General features: G+C 38.5%; 1 protein-coding gene across 6 annotated transcripts in view; it reads left to right on the top strand.

Moving 5' to 3' along the window:
* The window catches only part of Atpalpha (sodium/potassium-transporting ATPase subunit alpha), a 94678-nt gene that overhangs the window by 68383 nt on the left and 13215 nt on the right, over positions 1 to 13080 (top strand). For 5 of the 6 annotated variants that reach the window (XM_034978010.2, XM_034978008.2, XM_034978005.2 and 2 more), the window contains 8 exons: positions 6000 to 6080; positions 6818 to 6949; positions 7474 to 7644; positions 8318 to 8539; positions 9026 to 9244; positions 11139 to 11319; positions 11734 to 11991; positions 12593 to 12942. In XM_034978010.2, coding sequence (XP_034833901.1) covers positions 6000 to 6080; positions 6818 to 6949; positions 7474 to 7644; positions 8318 to 8539; positions 9026 to 9244; positions 11139 to 11319; positions 11734 to 11991; positions 12593 to 12942 — 1614 coding nt within the window. The remainder of the gene's footprint in view (positions 1 to 5999; positions 6081 to 6817; positions 6950 to 7473; positions 7645 to 8317; positions 8540 to 9025; positions 9245 to 11138; positions 11320 to 11733; positions 11992 to 12592; positions 12943 to 13080) is intronic. The other variant, XM_069504517.1, reaches the window with a different exon arrangement.

Genomic DNA, 13080 nt, shown 5'->3' with positions numbered 1-13080 from the left:
GGAACCCTTGGTGCACCAGTCTTACTCGCACTTTGTCGCTTTTTGCCATCAATGTTTTTTGCTCTTTGCCATTAGGTTGTTGACACAAAATATATCTTATTTTGTGTTGTTGATTTGAAACTGAATTATTCGACTATCACTATACCTAGTAGCCCAATCATAGATACACTAGCCCAATCAAAATGCGCAATAAATTACTAATAGCGTTATATTACATTAATTAAATTATAAGAGCGACCTTTATTTAATTAAGGTATTTCGCTGATGATCTTGTATTACTAAAACGTAGGTACTCTGCTCAATGATAAAGTCCGATAAAGTCTGCATTTATGTAATATGTATTTTTACGTAAGTTTTTAATGAATATATTAATATACTTAATATTTATTTAAGCATTTACTAGCATCTTTTAAGTGCTTTTCTGCCCACTTTTTGTCTTTTACTTTTTAATATTATTATTTTTAGTAAGTACGAATAAAATAAATAAATAAACCGGTCAAGTGCGAGCAGGAGTCGCGTTATGGAGATCAGTACCATTGTACAAGATGTAACACTGTACTTTTTATGTATATTTAATTTACATGGCGGCCATTTTGAAATTTATATTAAGTATTTGTTGTTATAATGACAATAGAAATACACTGTGAAAATAACAACTCTACCTATTACGGTTTATGAGATACAGGCCTCTGACAGACAGAAGGACAGCGTAGGCTTAATAAGGCCCGTTGGCACCCTCCAGGTACGGGACCCTAATAAAGTCTTCCAAGGACAACTGGTAGGACAACTGTGTCGCGCTGCTCCCATTATTTTTCCACCCGGTGAAATGTCACAATGCCACGTCGTTCTTTCTTGCATGTTTTATCCTCGACGGAACCGGATTCTATTTTCTATCAGATATTCCGGATTAACCTTTACAGAGATTATAGAATGCGGTCGCTGGGGCCCGGGGGTGGCAACCTTGTCTTTTAGCTATTTATGTCGAGGGTAGCGGGAGGGGTGGGCCCGCAGTGCGCACGCGCGCTGCCCGCCGCTTATGTAACGGATGGAGCACGCCTTCCTTCCAACGTGCACCAGTAATTCCATTTCCATCGTATGAATTTTTCATCATTTTGTCACTTTGCCCCGAGGAAAGTTTCTCTACGCGTTCATCTACGAGTAACAAATCAATTCCAACTGCCGATAGAAGTGTTTGCTACTAAATATTTAACGTAAACTTCTTCGGTGGCTGCGTTGACTGTGTTAGTACTACTCGATTTATAGAGTGCTAAATTAATTTTGTGAACGCCACCCTGAAAGTCTATTAAAAACACATTAGATTAATTAATTTTCAAGGACTTGGTGTAAGGGACTTTGCTAATAACTTAATATTGCTGTAAATGAAATTCTTGCGACAAATTGCTTTCGCATATATTTTGACAATTTATAAATCATATGTATAAGTCACATCTATTTAACCACCCGCGTGACGCGTCATCATAAATTCAAAAGCCCTTTGCGAAACGGCCCCATACTCGTAGATCGCCCATTCAGAATGTTCACAAATAATAGACATTTTGTCTAAAGTCATATTCCTTGCTAAATTCACCTGCCCCCATCATCCCTAAAGTAAGACTAAAAACCACCTTAGCAATATTTTCACTATGCGGACTTTGTACAAGGCAATTTGATATTAGACAACTTAATTTTGCTGTAAATAAAAATTTTATGACATAGTATCTTTCGCATATATTTGAAATTATATGAATAGTCACTTCTATTTTAGCATCCGCGTCATCATGAAACTAAAAGCCCTTTGCGAAACTCGTGCATATAATACAAGCTCGTGTATGAGCTAATCATTCAGAATGTTCACAAAATCTAGACAGCATTTTGTTAAACAAAATGCTGTCGTATTCCCTTTTAATTCATTCTGCCCCTGCTATTTCTAGTCTTTTAATAGCACTAGCAACATTAGCAATAGATTCATTAATTAATTAAAGACTTTCTTTGACAAAATTTTCAATGTAAATCAATTATTTCATAAATTATCACATAAACTTCAACTTCTAGAAGATGGCGAACTTGTATATTTTAAATGTATTATTGAAATTCTACGTGATCAATAAATTAAAAAAAAAATTATTGTGACAAAATTGTTTTCGCATGTATTTTAAAATATATGAACAGTTACTTCTATTTTGGCATCCGCATCATAATAAAATTAAAAGCCCTTTGCGGAATGGCCTCGTAACTCGCATATCCCGCGACGTATTGTTCCATTCGTTCCTGCTCCAACTCAGGGCGCGGTGTAATGAGGTTCGCTAGGAAACATTCATCGACATTTTGCTGTAAATCAATAGTTATTTATTATGACAAATAATTGCAAATAGTTACTTCTATTTTAGCACCCGCATCATCATACAATTAAAAGGCCTTTGCGAAATGGCCTCTTAACTCGCACACCCCGCGACGCGACGTTTTGTTCGATTCGATCCTGCTCCCAATGTATCCTTCACAGGAATTCGGGACGCGGTGTTTCGGTCCGCTATGAATATATTCATCAACATTTTGCTGTAAATCAATTATTGTGACAAGATTGTTTTCGCATGTATTTGAATTGAAAACATGAATAGTCGTGGAATAGTCACTCCTATTTTAGCATCCGCGTCATCATAAAATTAAACGTCATTTGCGAAATATCCCGCGACATATTGTTACGTTGTTCCTACTCCAAATGTAACCTTCACAGGAATTCAGGGCGCGGTGTAATGAGGTCCGCTATGAAAACGTTCATCAATTATCGACAGCGACGACCGACGGCTTGTTTACGGCAACGCGGACGCATTTAGACGCCGTGACATTATGGCGAGTTCGCACACAATGCTATAGTTATTGCGGCCATAATCCCCATTGCTTATACCCAGCTGTATAATACTAAAACTGGGTCATAACCTAGTCATAAAATTTATCCAATGCGCAGTTATGCCGAGTGATGTATCGCATATACACAGGAACGTTTTCCAACTACTTTAAGCTGACTTTAAGTGCCAATCCATATTTTCATACATTTGTAGGTTTGTTGCTTAGTCGAGCCGAGCTCAGCGTACATTGGTAGACAAGTCACTACTTTTTGCAGCGATACAGCTGCAAAAAGGTCGCGATACAACAGCGATGCGTAGAATATCTACACTAGACGCGTCATTTATTGTGCTCCTTTATGCGGTATAGGAAATGAGAGCAATAATTATGAACGGTACCACAGCAGTACCAAATCTGTAAACCAAATTAGCAGTTCTAAAATTGGTGCGATTCTTTTCAAAATGAAAAGACTATAAATTGCAATTATAACATTCATTATTTTACAAGTGAAAAATATCTTTAAATTAAGGTGTTTATTTCTATAGCAAGAAAATTGTTGCTTATTCGTTTGTACACAAATCACTAAACATTTACAGGCATAAGTGTAGTGCTATTCCTGTCATACGTCCTGTACTACGAAAAAGGATAACTCTACCTTTAAACCTATAAGAATAATTTGGTTTAGTTAGATGTGAACTACCGAAGCACCATTGACTATTTAAAATAGGGATGATGACTACTAGTCAAATCAGTGACTTTTTATCAAACGCCAAAACACTTGCTTAGAAAGGAGCTTGCATGAAATACATAGATGTGACGCCATAATCATTTGACATAATTTTAGATGATTTTTTAGTTAAATCGATAACTTGAAATAGTTAACAAGCTTAAAATTAACAGCGGACGTGGATTTTACGAATTTTGGAAGACCCTCCTCTATTTAATATTTCCTAAGAACTAATTTATTTTTGCCATAGGCATCATCACAATTGTCTATGCCCTGTGTAGATTAATATTTAAAGAGGGCGCTGATGACCTAAAATAAGCGTAGGATTTGAAAATGCGTGCGCATGTAAAGTAGGCCAGTGCCAACGATCGATGCACATTATGTGAGGTGCGCGCTCCATATAGTGAGGTTCGCACACGCATCTACTCGTAGCTCGGCACAATTGAACGCCATTGAGCCGGTGCCCCCTAACAGGACTATAGAACTGCGCCTCAAGGTCACACCTTGTGGCCACATTGCTGTTGCTATGTGCCCTGAATATAAGTATAGTACGCGACATGTCGAGATGCCATTTGGGATTGGGACTCCCCGCACACCCGCACAGCCCGCGCGCTAACCCGGTGCGGTCCTTCGCGCCTCATACCCCGATTGCCATCTCCACCTGACGCCTACTATAATTTACTTACACGTATAGTGCCATTAATAGAAGAAAGTACTATACTACCCTACCTTCAAGGCAAGTGTAAATAGGCATCTTCTAGACAAGCGCGCTCCAACTTAGACCGCATCATTGCTATCTATCAACCATGATTGTCGTCAAGTGCAAGCCTATCCATTGTCACCAATTATCATAATGGAACCTTCAAAAGAAAACTGAATAGAGACCTTCTAGGCATGCGCACTCCATCTTATGCTGCATCATCCTACTAAATGGTGTAATTGGAGTCAAGCGAATGCCTGCCTATTTAGTTCAAATAAAAAAGTTGGAATTAAAAAAAGGAGAAGCGCACTTCTGTTGTTTGAAATATACATACCACGGTCTACCTCAAAGAGTTCTTTTTATCACGTTTTTAATGCGTCGATCCTAGTACATAGTTCTGCTTTCCCGTTCTCTGTACACATAAAATAGACTGCAACAGTCAAATAAGCATTTATTTGTCTTTGATTGGTCAGTACTGAATGGAACACAGAACTCTTTACTGATGACTGTGGCATCAATGCGTCCGCTGTCGGTAGTCGGTTATACGACAAGGCCATGGCCCTGCGGTTATTCTCTTTGCAGTACAACTCTTTACAATAATATAATAGTGGTCTGCGTTTTACAATGGTAATTGAATCCGTATCAAAGCACGTTCATTATATCAACCTACCTATGAATATTAGCAGTGCTGTTTCATTCATACATTTTAATGTTTAAAATACTTGAGTATTTTGGCTTGTTTTATACCATAGCTTAGTAGGCCAAAGCTCTTGGTAGATAACCATGCAGTATCAGGCACGCAGCCGGGCTGAGCTGCGTTCTGAAACGGTCCCAAATAATTCCGTTTGGTATATTTTATGTATACATATCACTTCCACACGCGTCAGTACACGAGCAAATAGTGTGCAATCAACGTGGCCCCGTCAAGTCCCTGACACTGCATGGTACCCTAGTACTTTATATTAAGACTGATTTGAATAGATCCCTAGATACTTAGGTATTTTTGCTTGTCACACCTAATCATCTGAATTTTGGGTGCTAATTTTTATTTTTAAAGTGACTGCCTTTCGTAAATTTATTTTTTCGTAGGCCAGTTACTTTCCATTGTTAACAGGTACCAAGTGATTTTGATAGAATGATTAAATTTGGTTAACGGGCATCCATAGATTGTTAACTTTAGATGACACTCTTTAAAATGTGAGGGAGTGATAGAGATGATAAAAACTTAACCCGCCCCAACTTCGCTGGTGTAAAAAATCTGGAAATAAGTTGGAGTCTACGTTACTATGAAACTTACATTGAAAAGTCTCTAGAAAACGTATGCATGTGATTAATTTCTTTATCACATGCATAATATGTTTTCTAGAGACTTTTCAATGTAAGTTTCATACGAGCGTTTCAAACGCTGTTTTTCGACATTCATACTTATTTTATAAAATTGCAAAGATGGTCTGCTTGTCTATATTACCTTTTCACACCCAATCCGCTTCGCATCTCAAAGACGAACTCAACTCAAAGAGGAAATTTTATCTCGTAAAATCAAAGAGTTCCCACAGGATTAAAAAATCTGAATGCAATAACAATGGATGATCCTTTTGTAACACCTTAAATGAAGTTAACATCAAAAACACTTGGTACAGTTTATGTTCACGTCCACAAGTCACCTAGATCCATATGCATGGCCCTAGGGCCGCCTTGTAGAATGTGTCTAGCCCCTAGTTATGTTTGCAGCATGGCCGCACCGACTCCTACCGCGTCGCCACCATCGGCCCACTAAAGGATGATAATAGAACCGCTGACGGACAGTACAAGGTTTTTAATTTGCATTATCATCTCATTAAGGTCTCACGGGTAACGATTGACAGCTGCACTAATTTATCTAGTTAGAAGATTAATTAAATCGGATACTGAAAAGAAACTGATCGAATTGAGAACCTTTTTGGAAGTGGGTTAAATAGTTAGCAATTTTCAATCGTCACCGTGGAATGTCTTAAATCATCATGATTTCTCATTAATATTATTTTGCTATTCTTAAAATTAGTACTTAAACATAATTTTTTTTTTTTAGTCTTACAGTAAAAAATGATAATTATGATGTAATTTTATTAATATTCAAGGTTAGAGTAGAGATGGCCCAAGAATAACGCATTTAAATTCTATAGTATACGCATATTTTTGCACCTCTAACTTTTCGGAGTTATGTGTATTTTAAGCAATTAAATATCACTTGCTTTATCTAGTTTGAAGGAAAACATCGTGAGGGAACCTGCTTACTTGAGAGTTCTTTATAATGTTCTCAAAGGTGTGTGAAGTCTGCCAATCCGCACTTGGCGTTTTAGACTACAGCCAAAACCCTTCTCACTCTGTGACTCTCAGGACCATGATGATGTGATGCAGTTGATCATGATGATGATGATGGTATTTTTGCAAGTATGGAAAAATCTCAGGAGTGTGGCCCGTAATCTAGCCTTAGAGCATCTCAATTTTGGAATTATGTATTAGCTTTTGAATATAAGAAAGTGATTAGGAAATATGTTGTGTTTGCTTAGACACGCCGGAAACCACCTGCGAAAAAACGGAAACCTGGGGATTTAGATGACCTGAAACAGGAATTAGATATTGATTTCCACAAAGTCACACCCGAAGAACTTTACCAAAGATTTCAGACACACCCCGAAAATGTAAGTACATTTTGAAAAATATCTCTAAATTACTGTATATTTATTTTATTAATTACTTTAATTACTCTATATTATTACTTTGCTATTTTGATTGATGAACCTGTAAACAAAAAATGTGTACTTTTCCTTGACCATTTTTCCAAAAAGAATTTGGAATAAGTAATTATTTGGAATTTAAGATAGTTTAATTCTAATGGAAATCTGACACTTTTTCTTAAACCACTTGTCGACTTACGTATAGCGTTGGGATCCAATAATAATCCATCTGTGATCTGTCGATACGTTACTTATTAACGTCTTTTATTTGTCAGAAAATACCGTACAATTTAATTTACGGCAGATCATATATATAATTGACATTGAAACCGGACGTAAATCGACTCAGCATCTTACCAAGTTCAGACCTTTGTGTGAAAAAATATCTAGTATAAGTTTTAATATGCTATTTATAAACCATTTTTATCTAGATTTTCTATAGATTTTTTTAAGATACATAGTTTTTAATTATTATATTTTTAATTCAGGGACTTAGTCATGCAAAAGCGAAAGAAAACCTTGAACGAGACGGTCCAAACTCACTCACACCCCCAAAACAAACGCCCGAATGGGTAAAGTTTTGTAAAAATCTCTTCGGCGGCTTCGCGTTATTACTATGGATTGGTGCTATTCTATGCTTTATTGCCTACGGAATCCAGGTAAGCTATGTCAGAGTGAACTAGAGTGAGGGAACTCTCGGTTTAATCCTGAATCGACGATGTCACTATAATATATAGGGCTATGGGTGACGCGAAATCAAAGAAAAATAGTTGTTACATAACCTACCTAGCCTCAAATGTAGCTAACATTTGACGCCTGCCAGTGACGTCGAAGCCTCGATATTTTGTTACAAGTTCCCTACCTGTCGTAAAATGTGGCAATGTGCTGTCTTAACTTCTCGAGGTCTTAGAACTAATTAACAGACGTAACACGTAACATAAAGTAAAGAAAATCTGACATTTTGGTCCTCTTTTCAACATTAGAGCAGTAAAAATAGTGATTGAGGTGAAACTAAATGCAACAAAAAAAAAACTTGTTGTAAATGGTAGATAACAAGCTTTTAATCAACGTACTAAAAATATACATCCGTACTGTTGCCCAAAATGCGTTTATGAGCTTTTTCGGCCTCCAATGCACTAGAACTTTCCCAGACCAAATCGAGACAAAATATTTTCTGGTACACGGTTCGTACAGACAGATGGACTGATCGAAAGGATAAGAGTTCCTCGTTTTAGTAAGAGCTAAAAATATGCTCGGAGCATAATATTAAAATGTCTATGACTATAGTGACTAGTTGCAGAACACTTGATAATTTTTTCGATTGGTTTTTAGGCGAGTACGGTCGAGGAGCCAGCGGACGACAACTTATACCTTGGAATTGTATTAGCGGCCGTGGTGATCGTGACCGGCATCTTCTCGTACTACCAGGAAAGCAAGTCCTCCAAAATCATGGAATCCTTCAAGAACATGGTACCTCAGTTCGCCACCGTCATCCGCGAGGGAGAAAAGTTAACGTTGCGCGCTGAAGACCTCGTACTTGGCGATATTGTTGAAGTGAGTTACACGATTTATTCTAGAACTAATGTTACTACATTATTGTTATGCAGGCTAAGTTTTTTTTGCTAATCAATAAACATAGACAATTATTTTGCTCTTAGAACTTATAATAACTATGATGACTATTTATGAATTTTACTGTAATAATTTTGTCCAAAACCGTCTAAATGTTGAATCGTAAATGAAGAAATCGAAATCGATCGTATTTTCTTCAACGAAACCCGCAGCTTAGTGGAAACTGCAAACATAAGAAAATGTAGGCCTTTCTGCAAAAATAAAATGGTATCCTTGTTTCGAAAATGTTTTGTCGCTCTTTGAATTAGCAATTAGACCAAGTAGAAATTCCTACAGGCACAACTTGTTTTCGGTGTAAAAAAATAAACGCCTCCAAAATACAATAGGTTTTAAAACTTGGTGGAAAGACACAAAAAGTAAGAAATCCTTTTATGATTCAGAGATTAATGATGTTTATTCATCGATCAGGTGAAATTCGGCGACCGGATCCCAGCTGACATCCGTATCATCGAGGCCCGCGGCTTCAAAGTAGATAACTCGAGTTTGACCGGCGAGTCCGAGCCCCAGTCTCGCGGACACGAATTCACCAACGAGAACCCCCTGGAAACCAAGAACCTCGCATTTTTCTCCACCAACGCTGTTGAGGGTACCGCGAAAGGAGTTGTCATCTGCTGCGGTGATAACACGGTAAGTAAAAATCTCATCATGCTCCAATCTTTTCCCAGGTACATTCCCGTTACATTCCCAGGTAGTGTGCCCTACCTGTAAGGACTTATGGAGCGGAAAAGTTGATACTGACAGTTGGCTTAATTGAGCTATGTTGGCGCAGGACCGTATTTGGTAGATGTCCAGCCATAGAAGTATGAGAGGCTGATTGATAGGATTGGATTGAATCTTTCCCCATTATTATTTGCATACTTTTGGTTTCAGGTAAAAAGAGATCTGAATGATAGTGAAGGGTCTCTGTGTTCTCTGCTTTGAGCGATGATTCATTAAACTGTACTTATCCATGTCACAAAAAGTGCAAAACTTTGCATGGCAGTACGAGAAACGGGGGTAGTGAAACTAAAAGCTCAAGTTTTTTTACGGGAAAGGGTCTAGGTGTCTCTCTATTTCTTGAACTTAAAATTTGATATTTTTCTATCACATTTTAAGGAAAGACGATCGAATTTTCATAGTGACAAATTTTACGAAACAGATCTTCCTTAGTTAGCAAGGGTAAAAACAGAAAAACGTGGACAGAATGTCGCGCCGTTTGTCTGCTCTACCCTGATATTTCAATATGACACACTGTAGCGCAAAAAATTCATAGGCCTGACTTGCTCGAATAATTTCGATGTACATCCCAATTCCCAATTCTCTAATCTAACTAAAGTTTACACTATAACACACTCTTGAGCTGTCAGGTAATTAAACGTATAAAATTGGCAACGAAAGTCTGATGTCAAACCCAACTCACTAATCCGAATAAGTTTTACATTACAATATTCATGACATGACACTCTTGAATAATCAGGTAAAGGGACGTATCGCTGAATTGGCTAAGTAAGTCTGGCGATCCTAGGTTCACTTGATTTATTACGATGTCCAGCCCAACATTACAATACCCATGCCGGAGCATTCTATCCCGCTAGGTAATGGAACGTATCGCTGGATTGGCTCTGTCGATCGTTATTACGATTAAATGTCAAACCCAACTCTAATGCATTCATGACATGACTCTCTTAAATATATCAGGTATAAGTCCCGCAAATTGCTAATGCCGTGGCCGCCATTTTAGTGACGTCAGCACTAGACTGAAGTTTCGAGCTGATGTTAATGAGACATGGTTCCATCGCAATAGCAATTTACGGGACTCATAATGGAACAAAATTGACTACGTAAGTCAATTCTGTTATATGTTCCATGGCGATCTTAGGTTCACTCGATTTATTGCGGTGTCAAACCCAACTCTAATTTGAATAAGTCCTATATTACAATACCCATGACAGAGTCACATTAGGATTAGCAATAAAGATCAATCGATCGTGGACTTGCTCATATTATTACTATCCCAAACCTCTAAGCCGCACAAGCTCTACATTGTGATAGTTATGGCAAAACACTGCTGTAATGGGTCGTATCGCTGATTGGCTACATAGGGCAATAGTAGACTCTCAAGTTACTACGATATCCAACTTAGCTACCAAGTTTTACATTACAACGACCCATAACAGAACACTCTTGGTAAATCAGGTATTGAGTCTTATTGCTGGGCTTATGCGGTTTATGGTTGTGGGCACGTTCGAATTAGTACGATGTCCAAACCAACGTTCTGATCTGAATAAGCTCTACATTACAATACTCATGACAGATCAGGTAATGGGTCGTATCGCTGATTGGCTACGTAGGGCTGGCGATCATGGAATTCCAACCCAACTGTCAAGTTTTACATCACAATATATCAGATATTGAGTCATATCGCTGGGCTTACCTAAGTCAGGCGATCGTGGACTCGTTCTTATTAGTACGATGTCTATCCCAACTCCCTGATCTGAATAAGCTCTACAGTAGTCATGACAGAACACTCTGGTCCCGTCAGGTGATGGGTCGTATCGCGGGGCTGGCGTCGGGGCTGGACACGGGCGAGACGCCCATCGCGAAGGAGATCCACCACTTCATCCACCTCATCACGGGCGTGGCCGTGTTCCTCGGCGTCACTTTCTTCGTCATCGCTTTCATCCTCGGCTACCATTGGCTTGACGCTGTCATTTTCCTCATTGGTAAGTGCTCTCACTAAAAAATTTGGACCGTTTTTAGGTATTTATAGCGTTTTTTTTGTTGTTCTGCAGATCTGCAATCAAATGGAATTTCAGAAAATCTATTTATCATACAAAATTGTAAAACTATTGCATGATCCCGGAATTTTGACCAGGATCTGCTTACTCTAAACTGATTTTATCAGCAACTAAATAATAACCTACGAAATAATGGTTACTTCGACTCTACCTTGGTAAAGAGGATCCCAAAGATGACCAAATTCAGACCTCAAAAGACGTTTCCGTCATCAATCATTTGCTGAGATGGATCCACGTTGCTCAGCAAGCGCAATCAATTTAAATGCGCTGACACACACCACACACGCTACACCACCCACATCAAAGACTTCCACATAACACATCTTAATTACTTCCCAGGTATCATCGTAGCTAACGTGCCAGAAGGTCTGCTCGCGACTGTAACCGTATGTCTGACTCTCACTGCCAAACGCATGGCCTCCAAGAACTGCCTTGTAAAGAACTTGGAAGCCGTGGAAACCCTCGGATCTACGTCTACCATCTGCTCGGATAAGACTGGAACTTTAACCCAGAATAGGATGACTGTTGCTCACATGTGGTTCGACAACCAGATCATTGAAGCTGATACCACTGAGGACCAGTCTGGAGTACAATATGGTAAGTCAACAGTGCAATTGTAAATAATGTTGGGATTGCCCATTCCAAGGTGCTGGAATGGCGACTTCGCACCGGAAAATACAGCGTTGGAAGTCCTCTACTAGGTGGACGACATCAAGCAAATGGTGGCGTGTGGAAACCTCTACAAGAGACCTATGTCCAGCAGTGAACGTCTATCGGTTGATGAAAATGAAATTGTCTCTGGAATTTCTGAATTTAACCTTTAGTTTTTTCAATAATGCTTATTGGTAAAAAAAACCACATCATCCTGAAATGTTAACAACGTCAGTTTTTGTTTGCAAAAAAATTAATAACCTATGCCCTATTGGATTTTCACGATGATTTGTTGCCTTTTATGGGTAAAATTTTGCGTCATCTGGTGAAATTAGTTCAGGACTTTTTTATTATAACTAATCTATCTAAAGAATAGAAAATAAAAATTGCTCTAATGCGTTCAGTACTTGTGGATATGGACTAGAGTGTCAAATTTAGGTAACATTGTACGCCTGCCAGTGATGTCGATGCCTCGACGTTTTGTTACAAGTTCCATAACTGTCGTGAACTGGGATATGGAATTTAAAACATTTTCATTTGTTCTCAGACCGCACTAGCCCTGGATTCAAAGCGCTCGCCAAAATCGCTACGCTCTGTAACCGCGCCGAATTCAAAGGAGGTCAGGACGGTGTACCGATTCTGAAGAAGGAAGTAGCTGGTGACGCTTCAGAAGCAGCTTTACTCAAGTGCATGGAATTGGCGCTCGGAGACGTCTTGTCTATTAGGAAAAGGAATAAGAAAGTGTGCGAAATCCCCTTCAACTCAACGAATAAGTACCAAGTTTCCATCCATGAAAGCGACGATAGTAGTGATCCTAGACAGTTGCTCGTGATGAAGGGAGCGCCTGAGAGGATTCTGGAACGGTGCAGCACTATTTTTATTGGAGGAAAGGAGAAGGTATTATTTTGATGCTCCATATTCTGTAATTTTTTTCTTAGATCCAGTGTGTTGCCGTTATTAACATCCAAAATCAAAAAAAAGTTTTTTTTAAATTATTCATAAATATTCAATTTATAAATTCAAGTTCATGCTTGC

This window comes from Maniola hyperantus, chromosome 18 (genome assembly GCF_902806685.2).
Source record: "Maniola hyperantus chromosome 18, iAphHyp1.2, whole genome shotgun sequence".
Lineage (NCBI taxonomy): Eukaryota > Metazoa > Arthropoda > Insecta > Lepidoptera > Nymphalidae > Maniola > Maniola hyperantus.
The sequence above is the reverse complement of the archived record's forward strand: the minus strand, read 5'-3'. Positions and strand labels throughout refer to the sequence as shown.